Consider the following 14,212-nt stretch of genomic DNA (forward strand, 5'->3'; position numbering starts at 1 on the left):
ATAAATTTAGAATGGATAGACGTGAGATGAAGTTTTTTTTTTAAAAACTGGTTGGAGGTTTCACGATTAGAGATGTACCTAGATCTGAAAAAAAATTAAGCCTACCTATTCAGAAAAAAAGATAAGGTAAGTGAAATTAAATTTGAAAGGCCCTTCATAATTTCATTTTGGCTTTCATGGATGCGATTGGAATTTTTTTCAAAAACTCGGTGGCTTTGTCAAGGAGGGAAGGGGGTATAAAATAACCTTTTTCTCCTTTGTAAACTAATTTTTTGAAAACAGCTGACTTTTGCTTCATTTTCTAGCTACAATTTTGTCTAATCGTTGGAAAAATTTTGGCTCAATTGGTATCAAAAATGATCCAATTTTGAGGACCTCTGGCTCACCCTTCTTATACAGCAAAGAAGGTCAAAACTTTTCTAGGTAATCTCACACTCGAACCAAAGTTCCTCATCAATTTTAGTAAAAATCTACTATTTATGGGCTTTATCCCCCCTCCACCACGGATGGTTTCCATGCCTAGGTTTCGGGCAGAATCTCAGGTTTCCCTACAGCTCCAACTTTTGGTTTTAATAGGCAAATTTAAAGCCATCATAGGAAATGAGATTCTCATTTGGAATTGAAAAAATGTGACGAACGATTTTTTTGGGACGGGGGGTGAGGGGGGGGTTTATTCTGTCTAGCAAGAAAACGATCCCAACTGGCGCTTAAATTTTTGGACCAAACAGAAAGAAATTGAAAGCGGCCCAAAAATACATTATTTGTAAAAATTTCAAAGGTTGAAAAAATTTTTTCGATTTTTAACAAATTTTAAAAAATTTTAATTTGGCTTATTTTTCTTGAAAAAAAAATCAAAATCTGATCAAATCGGTATAAAAGGCTGAAATTCAGTTCATATTTTTTTTTCGACTTTTCGAGGCGATTGGTGATAGTTTCGAACCATTCTGGAGCCTCCAGCTGATTTTCAGTTTTTGAAAAAAAGAAGAAAAAAACGCTGTAAGTAATGTGAAAATGAAGTTTAGCATCAATAAACTGGTATTTACCATCCTTATGACCCATTTGACCGATTTAGACACGCTGACATGGAATAAGATGTGTTAAAACGAGGTAAAAACACTCAGTAAACCTGTAAAATCAGAATCACTCAACATCACAAAAAGTGATGATAATTTTGTAAAATTTAACCGGATTGAGCGAGAATGACGTGAATTATTGTTAAAATTTCTTTCAACACATGTTGATGTTGAGACTTTAAAAAAATTTCTAAAAATGATGAAAATGATCAAAAAGTAGCCGTAAAACTTTCGCCAAAATTGTATACCAAACATCTCATAAAATTGCTTAAAAATGTGCATACTGCGCCAAGATTGATCAAAGCTCACTATTTTTTATAAACTTTGACAAAAATTGGAAATTAACCGTAACCAAAATAAAATGAATTACTTATATACGGTTGTGGTTAAAAAATTTTAAATCAATAAATTTTGGTTGCGGTTATGATTAAGAAATTCTAAATCAATAATTTCGGCATTGGTTATGGTCACGGTTACGCGGTTTTTATGCTCATTTTAGTGGTTGAAATCTATGAAAAATGAGAAAATGTTTGAATCATTCAAATTATGCCCCCTAACCCATAGTACTCGAGTGGACGAACAGACATGTTATTATGACCAATTGCCTATCTTCAAAATTGAAGGGGCATGCGTGATTCAAAATTTCCAAATTTTGAGTGCCCCAAATTTGAAATTTTGAAATAGTGCTTGCCCCTTCAATTTTGAAGATAGGCAATTGGTCGTGATAACATTTTTTGTTCATCCACTCAAGTACTATGGGTTAGAGGCATTATTTAGATGATACAAACATTTTCTTACTGTCTGCAAATTGAAGAAATTGCCCCATTTTTGAACTGAAATTGACCTATTTTGAAAAATTATTCTAAAATAAGAAGATGTTTGAATCATTTGATTGACGCCCCTAACCCATACTACTCGAGTGGACGAACAAAAAATGTTATCATGACCAATTGCCTATCTTCAAAATTGAAGGAACCAGCACAATTTCAAAATTCAAATTTGGGGCACTCGAAATTTGGAGTTTTTGAACACGTTTGCTCCTTCAATTTTGAAGATACGCAATTGGTCATAATGACATGTCTGTTCGTCCACTCGGGAGTACTGTGGGTTAGGGGCATCATTTAAATGATTCAAACATTTTCTTATTTCTGATAAATTTTTCAAAATTGGTAAATTTCCGGTTTTGAGGAGCACGTAGCGCCTTCAGTGTACAAGATAGGCAACTTATCATAATAACATTTTTTAATTTCATATGATTGGAAAATGAGTAGTTTCCTAGACAGTTTTGTGGTTGGAAAATACGTCTTTAACGCATCTATCAAAACAAGTGCGGAAAGTAGTTACTTTCCTCCCTAGGGAGGAAAGTAACTGTTTTCCGCATATGTTTACAAATTCGAAATTAACAATTTTTTAAAATTTCAGCATTTATTTTCCTCTCATATGAAATTAAAATAGTATACTATTGTTCGTCTCCTCGAGTACTATCTACAGATGAATAGACCTTATTTGACTGACGTCACAAAATGGCGGATTTGGTCCTTATCAGTACTTTTTTCCTCAGTATCCGAAAATCCGCTAGAAGCTCCAGAACTGTCTGAAACCATCACCAATCAACTTGATAGGTCGATAATAGAGTAGGTACAAATCAATTTCAGTCTTTTGTCAATTTGATCAAATTTTGATTTTTTTTCATGAAATATTGGGCCAAATTTGAATTCTTAAAAATTTGCTTAAAATCAAAAAATTAATTTCAACATCTGAAATTTTTGCAGGTGGTGTATTTTGAGGTTATCTTTTGATCCTCTTTGTCCAGTTCAAGATTGAAATTTTTTAGAGCAATTCTCAAACCTGAAAGAAGCTTAAAAAATCAATTCACAAGTTTTAAAAAACTATTACGTTGAAATGATGGAATCTGAACAGATCTAATTTGAACTAAACTTTGTACTTTTTCTGTTTTCAATTAACTTCTTTTGGAAGAAGTACGCACATAGATCTAATTCGAACAAAACTTCGATGTGATCAGATGTGGTCAGACCGAATCGGATCAAGAGAATTACCAGAAAAATAATCTCAATCATCTAAATTTTTCAAAAAAAAATATATCCTTCAACACTGTGTCAAAAATGGACCTCGGGAGGAAATGATGAGGATTAGAAAATGACCAAGTTGAGAGAATTTCAGAAGTAAATGCACAATAGCACTTTTTCTGATTCTATTTACTTCTTTTGGAAAATTCTGCCCCTAAAAAGGAAGTATACCTACCTATATAGGTATAGGTATCATAATATAGAACTCATTCGAACAAAACTTCGATGTGATCATCTGCAAAGATCGAATTGGATCAAGATAATGACCAAATATAATCTCAATCATCTGAATTTTTCAAAAAAAATCCCTAAACACTGTGTCAAAAATGTACCTCGGAAAGAAATTAGGATTGGAAAATGACCGATTTGAGAGATTTTCACACTTTTAAAGGGGACTCAAAATCCGACGATGAAAGCTAGAAATATCAGAAAAACAAAAAAAACTTCATTGTTTAAGCAACTCAATTATGTTATCATAATTTCACAATTTTTTTTTTTTTTTTTTTTTTTAAATTCAGCTTCCAAAGTCCTTTTTTTTGTTGCTATGATAATTCATTTTCTTTTATCCATAAATAATATCATTTTTCGATTGTTGATTTTGAAAAATTCAAACCATTTTTGATTCGACCAAGCAGCTGTAACTTTTTTGCCTTGTAATTTTTCTTGAAATTGAGATCTTATCGTCGTTTACCCAAATTTTACTAAAAATAGAGAATTATTTTTCTATTAGAAAAAACAACAACAACAAATCGTGATTTAGCACCCGGAGAACAATAAGAATCCAAAATTTCAAAACAAGGGTCACCGAATAATATACATACATATGTATTATCTCAGGCGTAAACGTGCCTAACCTATCATTTATAATGTCATGCATGTAGACTATGTCATATCCGCAGGCGACGTAGTATATAGTACAGTATTTTATCAAACACCTCGCGTACCTACTCGTGTATTACGTACTATACCCATGTTCTTTAAAATAAACATTTAAAAATCTAGTTTTTGCACAGAAGAAATGACATATCCCAATGGGAAGCAGACCATATGACGATACTTAAACTTTTCAAGCACTACATACATTTTCACGATCGAGAAAACCACTTCTTCTTTTGACGTTGCTTCTCGCTTGATATGCCTTTGCTAAAAACTTACGACAACAGTGCCATCAACATCAACGTCTGTGCGTCGAGAATGAGAGTACCTATTTATAGTTACTATACAGTCTACGGTATAAGTAATTTAGAAAATCTACGAGATAGGCATATCTGACGAAATTAAAATAAAAACCTGACGGATTTTGAAATGACACTTTCATTTAAAAATGAGGAAAAAAAAGAAGAATAAAAGCTTTACGTTGTTGCGAAGATTAATTGCTTTTTGTCCTGTTTCGTCGTAAATAATAAAATATTAACAGGTTACTCTTTCGGATAAAGAATAAATTGTTGGATACTGTTGTTAATTTTTCATCTCGAACACGGGTCAACGCAGCGAAAGCATCAGAAAAACTCATTTTACCCTGATATATCATATACGCGCTTTTACCATCATTAAATTAAATGAATTAACGCCATATACCGATGATGACGATGACGAGTATTCTTTATAAAGTAGCAAGATGACGAACTTTTAATAAGACGTATACTTCAAAGAAAAACTCGTCAGAATCTGCTACATAGTAAATTTTAAATAAACTAAAAGTCACCGCGTATAATTTTTGGTCGAAAAGAAGGCAAAGGGTGAAAGACTCATCGCTCGTTGGTTCATCATTTATACTCATTATGCCACCCGTTCAGATTCGCGACGAATTTACTTACTATACTTTATATATTTTATTTTACGAAGATAAATTTATTTCGTTTATTAGAAATACCCTCATTTCCTTAGTATCTTTGGGTTTTTTAATTTTTTTTCGGTAACGATATTTCCTTTCTTATTTCACTTTTTTTTTCTCGCGTCTTGTGCATTGAATTCTGACCCTTCTCTTTTTATTTCGCACGTGCTTACTATAAAGCCCGCAGCTTTGGTAGAAAAATTATTATATTCGGTGAAGTAAGTAGATTATAAAATAACAAAGCCCAAGTTGCTATTTTTGAATATCATTATATAATAACTACCTTTTAAATGCATAGCTTTATAATAAAAATAAAAAAAAACATTTGATTTGTTATTCTTCGTAAAAATTCATTACAACGGTATTTTCATCGCACGAGTTGAGTATTTTTTTTTTTTTTTTTTTTTTTTGGTTTAACCAACGTTTAGCATATTATTTCGCAATGTTTTTCCGCATATATATAAATGTGTTTTGTTTTACGTGTTTCAGTTTACTGGTTTGTAAATGTTCATACACAACGTTTGCAAAATATGGAGAACCTTGTGTTTTAGTTTACACTTTCATTGTTTACGTGCGATAGGAAAGATTATAAAAGGGTGTTTTTCTCACTCTCGAGGACCTTATTATTATTACGATCTGAAACTTTGCAGAGAGAAAAACAGGCTCATATAGTGTATCTCGTTGTACGTAGCACAATATTATACTTTGACAGTGAAACGTCAAACTTTTCAAAGCAAGGGACAAAATTAATTCCCAAGTTTTTTTCGAAGGGCTCGCCAACAAGAAACGAAGTTATTAGAAAAATTTCCACTACGAAACTTTTTTTTTTTTTTTTTTTTTTTTAGAAAAGTCGAATCTGAAGAACCGAAACGAACCGTGTGGTTAGTACCGGGTACGTATGCATATTAGTATATACGGGTAAAAAAAAAAAAAAAAAAAAAATGAAAATTGACGAAGAATTGTCCGCGTTAAAAGAAAGGAAAATTCGACCGAGTAATTTTATTTCAAACTTGTGTAATAGTAATCGTGATTTAATTTCCTTCGCACGCACGCCGAATGGAATGGAATAGATTTAGTAAAGGCAGCGTTTGTGTACTCCTCAGTCAAAGAATCGTTTGTAGAAGAGTCACCGCGATATTAATATAATTCGCGATAGGGTAGAATTAGCTGATGGTATATATACCTTTGTATTATTGTAACCGAAACCGAGATAGGAATAAATTTTTCCATCGTACCGATACCTCTACCCTAGCTATAGGGTTGATCTAATTTCAAAATCCTATCATGCGTAAGATTACTTGAAAACTTGAATAAAGCTCGGGGATCTTGATTGTATTACTTTTATTTCGACGAGTTCGACGACGATGATGACTATTCCAGAACTAGCCAACTTACGAAATGAAACTACTCGTAGATCGCGCCCTATTCAAAAGCTCACACACCGTACACATTTTGAATTCGAATTAACAGGTTTCGCTTTCGCGAATCGCAACCTTGAAAACACCTGTATGTTATGTGTGTACCCAATACCTATATTAGGTATATACTAGCGACTGACTATATAATATAAGAAAATTCAATAAGCTTCGTATATACATATAAAACAATGGGGAAGCTATTTGCTATATTATTTCCCACGAGAATTGTACGTATAAAGTCACGACATCGCTATGACATGAGATAATAATTGATTTTCGCTTGCCGCATGCATAAGCTATACTATGTAAGAATATTTCATGAGTTTAGAAACCAAAAAGAGGCCTAGCTGTATATGTTTTTCGCATACTAAAGTAGAACTGTACGTATAAGTACCTCGTATATAGGTGGGTAGAGAAATGCCTAAATATTTTTACCATTCTGCTCGTGGCTAAATGATTTTATAATTCGTTTCTTCTTATACGACGACGAATAAGGCGAAATATCTCTCTCTCTCTCTCGTATACCTATAGTCTATCTCGTTAAATATGTACCTTGCCTACCAACCTTTCAAGTGTTGAGCATTCGTTTGAACAATTTATACATTATGGAAACTTTTCGTTGACGATTATTAAATGAGGTCTCAGGTCTGACTTTGTATTATAAATTATTTTCCGAACGAACATTCGAGTATTTTCGACATTTTTTTTTTTTTACGACGGATTGACATAAAAACCTTTGTTTGACACTTTGATTTTTTCCACCCCTAGAATATATATTGTTGAAAGTTTTCCACGATCGGGAGTTATTATGTAGGTAGGTGTTATGGGGGATGGCGTTTTTGTAAACTAACACCTTTCGTACAAAAACGAACTTGTGACAATGTTACGCGTCGTTGATTATGTAGTAAAATGGCACTTGATAATTTTTTTCTCATTTAGATCGAATAAAATCTGACGAAAAGTTGAAGAAGGGTTAAAAAGATGGACATGTTATAATGTGGGTATCAAGCTTTATTATAATATACGTAGGTGTTATTCAGATGAAATGTATACCTGTAAACGACGTTTTACTTGGAATGTCAGTTTAGCTACGTGGAGCGAATAATATAAACTCACCATCGAAGTTGCTGAGGTTTCACGTTTCAACGAATGGTAAATTAATCTACCTAGGTACCTAATTGCAATCTTAAGGGAGCTCTTCGGTATAAATTATCTGCCTATAATTGGTGATTTGAGTATCTACAGTCAATTGAGGAGCTTGGAATCAAAACTCACTTTTGCCATCGGACAAAGTTTTGAGAAAATCGACAATAACTGATTTCGCCTAGTGCGTTGATGAAAAAAACGCCGCAAAGTGTGTCAAACTCTTGAGTAAGACTACTAAATAGGATTCCATGAGAAATTTTTTTTTTTCAAGTTGCCATATCGTTGCAGTATGGCTATCAAGTTTGGCAAAAGTGAGTTTTGATTCCAAGGTGGGGTAATTTTACTTTCTTTTGCAAATATATCGAAAAATAAGCCTCCTAGAAAAAAACTAATGACATTATGTCGATTGGAAATTTAATTCTCTACAATTCTCCTCGATCTGATTTTTCCGTAGAATGCTTCGTTCAGTCTCCAGACAGATTTAAAAGTTTTGAGCGCTGAATTTTTCAAAAAATGATATTTTCTTTTGCAAATATATCGAAAACTAAGCACTCTAGAAAAAAACTAACGACATTATGTCGATTGGAAATTTAATTTTCTACAATTTTCTTCGACCTCATTTTTCTGTAGAGTATTTTGTTCCGCCTCCAGAGAGCTTTAAAAGTTTTGAGCGCTCAATACATCCAATTTTTTACCTCCTCAGTTGCATCACTTCCAAATTCAAAACTACCATTTTCGGTATTTTCACTATCAGAAAATGCTTCCGAAGTTGCAACTGAATTATTTTGGCTTTGTAGACTTCCATGCGACCTTCAAAATACAGTTTTTTTTTATAGCTTGGAGTCAAAACTCACTTTTGCCACTGGCAAAAGTGAGTTTTGACTCCAAGGGCACTTTTTAACACGAAATTGTGAAGAACTGGGGCCGAATTCGGAAAAATGGATTCTGTAGGGTGATAGAGAAATTGAAGAAGTATCAGAATCCGCAAAAAAACGCATATCGATTTTTGGTGGCAAAAGTGAGTTTTGATTCCAAGCTCCTCAATTATAACCATGTTTTATTCCCAGATGTATAGGTACTCGTAGGTAGTGTAAGTATTACATGGGTCTGGGTATCCCTTGTGTAGTTGGGCAAAAAAAAAGTGATTTCTTCTGCTACCAACCCTCAAAGTGGTGATCTCTGGTGAGAAAATAATTCCCTACGTTTTATTTATTTATTTATTTTTTTAAATCAGGCTGCGGCGAACCTCATAAATTTTCAAAAATTCAAAAAAAATCCAACTTCAAAGAAAAAATTTTCAAAATTCAAAAATGTTTAGTTCCAACACCTCTAAAAAGTCTCTTTTGAGTAAAATGAACTCTCATGACAATATTATCTCCCTCCATAGAAGACCAAGTTAGCCCTCTAGAATAGCTAAAATTCGCACTTAAAAATTAAATGATTAAAACGTCTAAAATTGCTCATTTTGTGTATTATAATAGGTATAGGTATAACTGCTTGAGTTAAAATGTGTATAGGTGTTGTTCATTTCCTATGGATTGTATAGCTGAGACATGTGACCCCCCCCACCTTTTCTCTTATTACGAGATGTTGATCCTGAAGTTGATTTGGGTGGAGGGGATGAAAAGGGCAAGCAGTGGCCATATTTGAGAGATTTAATACACTTAATGACTTCTGGTGAATCTTGGTGACTGGTTCACCTGAAGTCACCAGGATTCACCAGAACGTGGAAAAGTCATATCTTATAGGCACCCTGGTGACTTTTTGGTGACAAGTCCACCAAGCAGTGACCATATTTGAGCAATTTTATACACTTGGTGACTTCTGGTGAATATTGGTGACTGATTCACCAGAAGTCACCAGGATTAACCAGAACATAGAAAAGTCATACTTTATTCCCAGGTGACTTTTTGGTAACTGATCCACCAAGCAGTGGCCATATTTGAGCGATTTTATACACCTGGTGACTTCTGGTGAAACATGGCGACTGATTCACCAGAAGTCACCAGGATTCACCAGAACATATTATAAAAGTCGTATTTTATACCCTGGTGACTTTTTGCTGACAAATTCAACAATTACTGGCCATATTTGAGCAATTTTGTACACCTGGTGACTTCTGGAGAATCTTGGTGACTGATTCACCTGAAGTCACCAGGATTCACCAGAACATAGAAAAGTCATATTTAATACCCTGGTGTCTTTTTGGTGACAGATGCACCAAGCAGTAGCCATATTTGAGTAATTCTATACACCTGGTGACTTCTGCTGAATCTTGACGTCTGCTTCACCAGAAGTCACCAGGATTCACCTGAACATAGAAAAGCCATATTTTATTCCCAGGTGACTTTTTGGTGACAGGTCCACCAAGCAGTGGCCATATTTGAGCGATTTCATACACCTGGTGACTTCTGGTGAATCTTGGTGACTGATTCACCAAGTCACTAGGATTCAACACAACATCGAAATGTCATATTGTATCCCCAGGTGACTTTTTGGTGGCAGATCCACCAAGCAGTGGCCGTATTTAAGCTATTTTATACACCTGGTGACTTCTGGTGAATGTCAGTGACCAATTCACCAGAAGTCACCAAGATTCCCCAGATTATAGAAAAGTCATATTTAATATCCTGGTGACTTTTTGGTGAAAGATCCACCAAACAGTGGCCATATTTGAGCGATTTTATACACCTGTTGACTTCTGGTGAATCAGTCACCAAGATTCACCAGAAGTCCACGGGAATCACCAGCACATAGAAAAGTCATATTTTATCCTCTGGTAACTTTTTGCTGACAAATTCAACAAGCAGTGGCCATATTTGAGCAATTTTATACACCTGGTGACTTCTGGTGAATCTTGGTGACTGATTCACCAGAAGTCACCAGGATTCACCAGAACATAGAAAAGTCATTTTTCATCCTTAGGTGACTTTTTGGTGACAGATCCACCAAGCAGTGGCCATATTTAAGCGATTTTATACACCTGGTGACTTCTGGTGAATCAATCACCAAGATTCACCAGAAGTCCACAGGATTTACCAGAACATAGAAAAGTCATATTTTATCCTCTGTTGACTTCTTGCTGACAAATTCAACAAGCAGTGGCCATATTTGAGAGATTTTATACACCTGGTGACTTCTGGTGAATCAGTCACCAAGATTCACCAGAAGACCCCAGGATTCACCAGAACATAGAAAAGTCATATTTTATCCTCTGGTGACTTTTTGCTGACAAATTCAACAAGCAGTGGCCATATTTGAGTAATTCTATACACCTGGTGACTTCTGCTGAATCTTGGTGTCTGCTTCACCAGAAGTCACCAGGATTCACCTGAACATAGAAAAGCCATATATTATTCCCAGGTGACTTTTTGGTGACAGAGCCACCAAGCAGTAGCCATATTTAAGCGATTTTATACACCTGGTGACTTCTGGTGAATCAATCACCAAGATTCACCAGAAGTCCACAGGATTTACCAGAACATAGAAAAGTCATATTTTATCCTCTGTTGACTTTTTGCTGACAAATTCAACAAGCAGTGGCCATATTTGAGAGATTTTATACCCCTGGTGACTTCTGGTGAATCAGTCACCAAGATTCACCAGGAGACCCCAGGATTCACCAGAACATAGAAAAGTCATATTTTATCCTCTGGTGACTTTTTGCTGACAAATTCAACAAGCAGTGGCCATATTTGAGTAATTCTATACACCTGGTGACTTCTGCTGAATCTTGGTGTCTGCTTCACCAGAAGTCACCAGGATTCACCTGAACATCGAAAAGCCATATATTATTCCCAGGTGACTTTTTGGTGACAGAGCCACCAAGCAGTAGCCATATTTGAGCGCTTTCGTACACCTGGCGACTTCTGGTGAATCTTGGTGGCTGATTCACCAGAAGTCACCAGGATTCACCAGAACATAGGAAAGTCATATTTTACACCCTGGTGACTTTTTGGTGACAGATTCACCAAGCAGTGGCCATATTTGAGCGCTTTTGTACACCTGGAAAAGGGTTTGTTTGGAAAATAAATAATAATTATTTGAATTACATTGAAGGGTGATGATGATGGGGTAAGAGGCGGAAATGGTGTCGCTATTACTATATTTTCTGAAAATTTAATTATCGTACTTCAGTTCTCCAATAAACTCCTTTTACATACGAGAAAATTGTTGTTCTCGAAACACAAATTTTCTCAAGACAAAAAGCATTAATTTTTGGGACAATTGTCAAAAAGTGTCAATTTTTGGAAAAATTGTCAAAAAGAGCCATTTTTTGCTAAACTTGTCAAACAGTCATCTTCTTGCCCAGATTGCTCAAAAAAAAAAAAAATACTCTTATTCCAAAATTATCAAAAAAAAATCCCCTTTTCTGTCCAAATTGCCAGAGAAAGTCAATTTTTGGCGAGTTGACCAAAAGTTGTAATGTTTTTTCGTTAAAATTCTCAAGAGGTAGATTTTAGACAAAATTGTTAAATAGTCGTAATTTCTGCCAATACGTCTTAAAAACATTGATTTCTGCTTTGCTTGTCTAAAAAAATCCCTTTTTGTTTCAAAGTTTGACAAGAAAGTGTTTTTTTTTGCATAATTGCTCAATAGGTTCTTTTTTTGTCAAATTTCATTTTCGTCATTTTTTATGGCAATTTTTCGATATTTTCGAAATTTCCTTTTTGGGACAGAGCGTGGTCCTGCGTACTCCCACAAAAAAAGCTTCGAGTTTATGGAAATAACGCGGTAATAAGAAAGACACTTGCTTTACATTGGTATAGGTACCTGTATAAATAATATTACTGATAAGTATCTGTATCTACCACAATAATTTTACATTCGAATAATCGAAACGATTATGTATAATGCGGAAATACACATCAGCGACATAATGGCCACTCATAAGTCTCATTCCAACAACCCAAAAGTACCATTTTACGTCCTCCGTTTAACGAAACATAACTAACTTTTACATTTTCGTCTTTCGAATTTAAACGAAAATGCATTTCCCTAGACAAAAAATAAACTACGATGTACTTACACACTTACACGCGAATACACCATACCAAACCCGGCCAAATCCTATTAAATTCCTTTTTCAAATTTGTTTCGCCCGAAAATCGTTTGTTCTCAATTGCAAACGGCCTGGCACAATACCCGAAATGGATTACTATGGTAAATGCCCCCTAAATGTAAATTGGCGATATCCTTTTTCCAAATGAGGAAAAAATCCAAAATAAGAAACAATTTCAAATTGTTTCTTCACCAGTTCCAGTATAGTGGTACATCGTATAACGAGGCAACAATCGCGAGCAAGTCTTATTACGTGTACTGCAAAATGTTATATCCTTTTTGAATTGCTTTTTTCTTGAATTTCAGCTCGGAATTATGTTACATTAGGGTTTTTAATAACGCTAGCTCTGCCGCTCGACCCAAACCCAACTCCCATATATGCCAAGATCGGTCGTCGACAGCCATTTATTACGAATCAAATTAATAAAATTGTCGACAACGAGGTAATAACTCATTTGAAATTGGATAGAAATCTTATTCGTCGACTTATCACGTCAAGTTTATTTTTCTTTTTTTTTTCCTCCGTGTCGTTATATTTGCTCGCTAAAGGATGATGAATTTTTGCGGAATTTCATTTTTAATATTCAAAGAGGTTTATATAATAACGAACACTTTATCAATCCGAATTATTCGCTTAGGCCTATTCTAGGCGCCAGATTTGATCAATGCACATTTTTCGAAGTTCATGTGCACATCGATTCTATTTTTTTATATACGCTTATTCATATAATAAAACTCCAAAGGTGAACTACCTTGGCGCAAACAGCCAATAAAATAGAGATGTTTTTTTACATTTTATTAGGATTGGGATATTGGGAATACTACGATAAAGTTTGAAATTACTTCTTCGAAGTATGCTTGGAATTTCATGGAGGAAAAAAACTTGAGAGGTGTAATCTGTCGAAAGGTACCTATTTATGAAGGTATATAAGTGATCGTTTCAGGAAGATAAATGGATTGCCTATTTTTCATTCGAATAGGAGCCACTTCGCATCAATTTATAGATAAAATAGACGAATAATTAATTATTAGATGGGTATGATGTTAATTATCAAATCACGTTCGTGGTATAAATTCTTTCGGATTTCAATTCAATAATAGAAATAAAAATCGAATTGAGATGAAGAATCCAAAGATAAAAAATATCCATAAGTAAAGATACAAGTTGATGAATAACAAAAATCTCCAATTAAAAGTAAAATACCAATTTAAAAAAAAAAAAAAAAAAACTCGTCGATATTAATTAAATGTCAATATAAGACAAAAAAATTGATACCTGTAATAATCCAAAGTTCTTTCAAACAATTAATTCGTTGCTGTTGCATTAAACCCTGTTGCTTCAGTTCGTGTCTCGATTCTAAACATTGAAACAAAAAAGCTCCGGCCAAAAGATACAAACAAACAGCGCATAGCAGACCGAAACGAGTTAGAATAAAATTTAAAATTTTTTTCAAATGTCGAGTTTTTGGCGGGAATCGTAAATTTTCGATGGTAAAATCAACCCTTCTGGACGACATCGCCACCTAGCACCTAAACGGTTGAAAGTTTACTGTCAACGTGCAAAACTTTTATCAAAAGCGTTTAAGATTTTGC

At 34.3% G+C, this 14,212-nt stretch overlaps 1 protein-coding gene across 1 annotated transcript in view; it reads right to left on the bottom strand.

Moving 5' to 3' along the window:
• Positions 1-14,177, bottom strand: part of LOC135831144 (potassium channel subfamily K member 18-like) — a 40,113-nt gene extending 25,936 nt beyond the window's left edge. The window contains exon 1 of the mRNA XM_065343417.1: positions 13,896-14,177. Coding sequence (XP_065199489.1) covers positions 13,896-14,136 — 241 coding nt within the window. The 5' untranslated portion in view covers positions 14,137-14,177. The remainder of the gene's footprint in view (positions 1-13,895) is intronic.
• Between the last annotated feature and the right edge of the window lie 35 nt (positions 14,178-14,212).

Source organism: Planococcus citri, chromosome 1 (assembly GCF_950023065.1).
Source record: "Planococcus citri chromosome 1, ihPlaCitr1.1, whole genome shotgun sequence".
In the NCBI taxonomy this organism is placed as follows: domain Eukaryota; kingdom Metazoa; phylum Arthropoda; class Insecta; order Hemiptera; family Pseudococcidae; genus Planococcus; species Planococcus citri.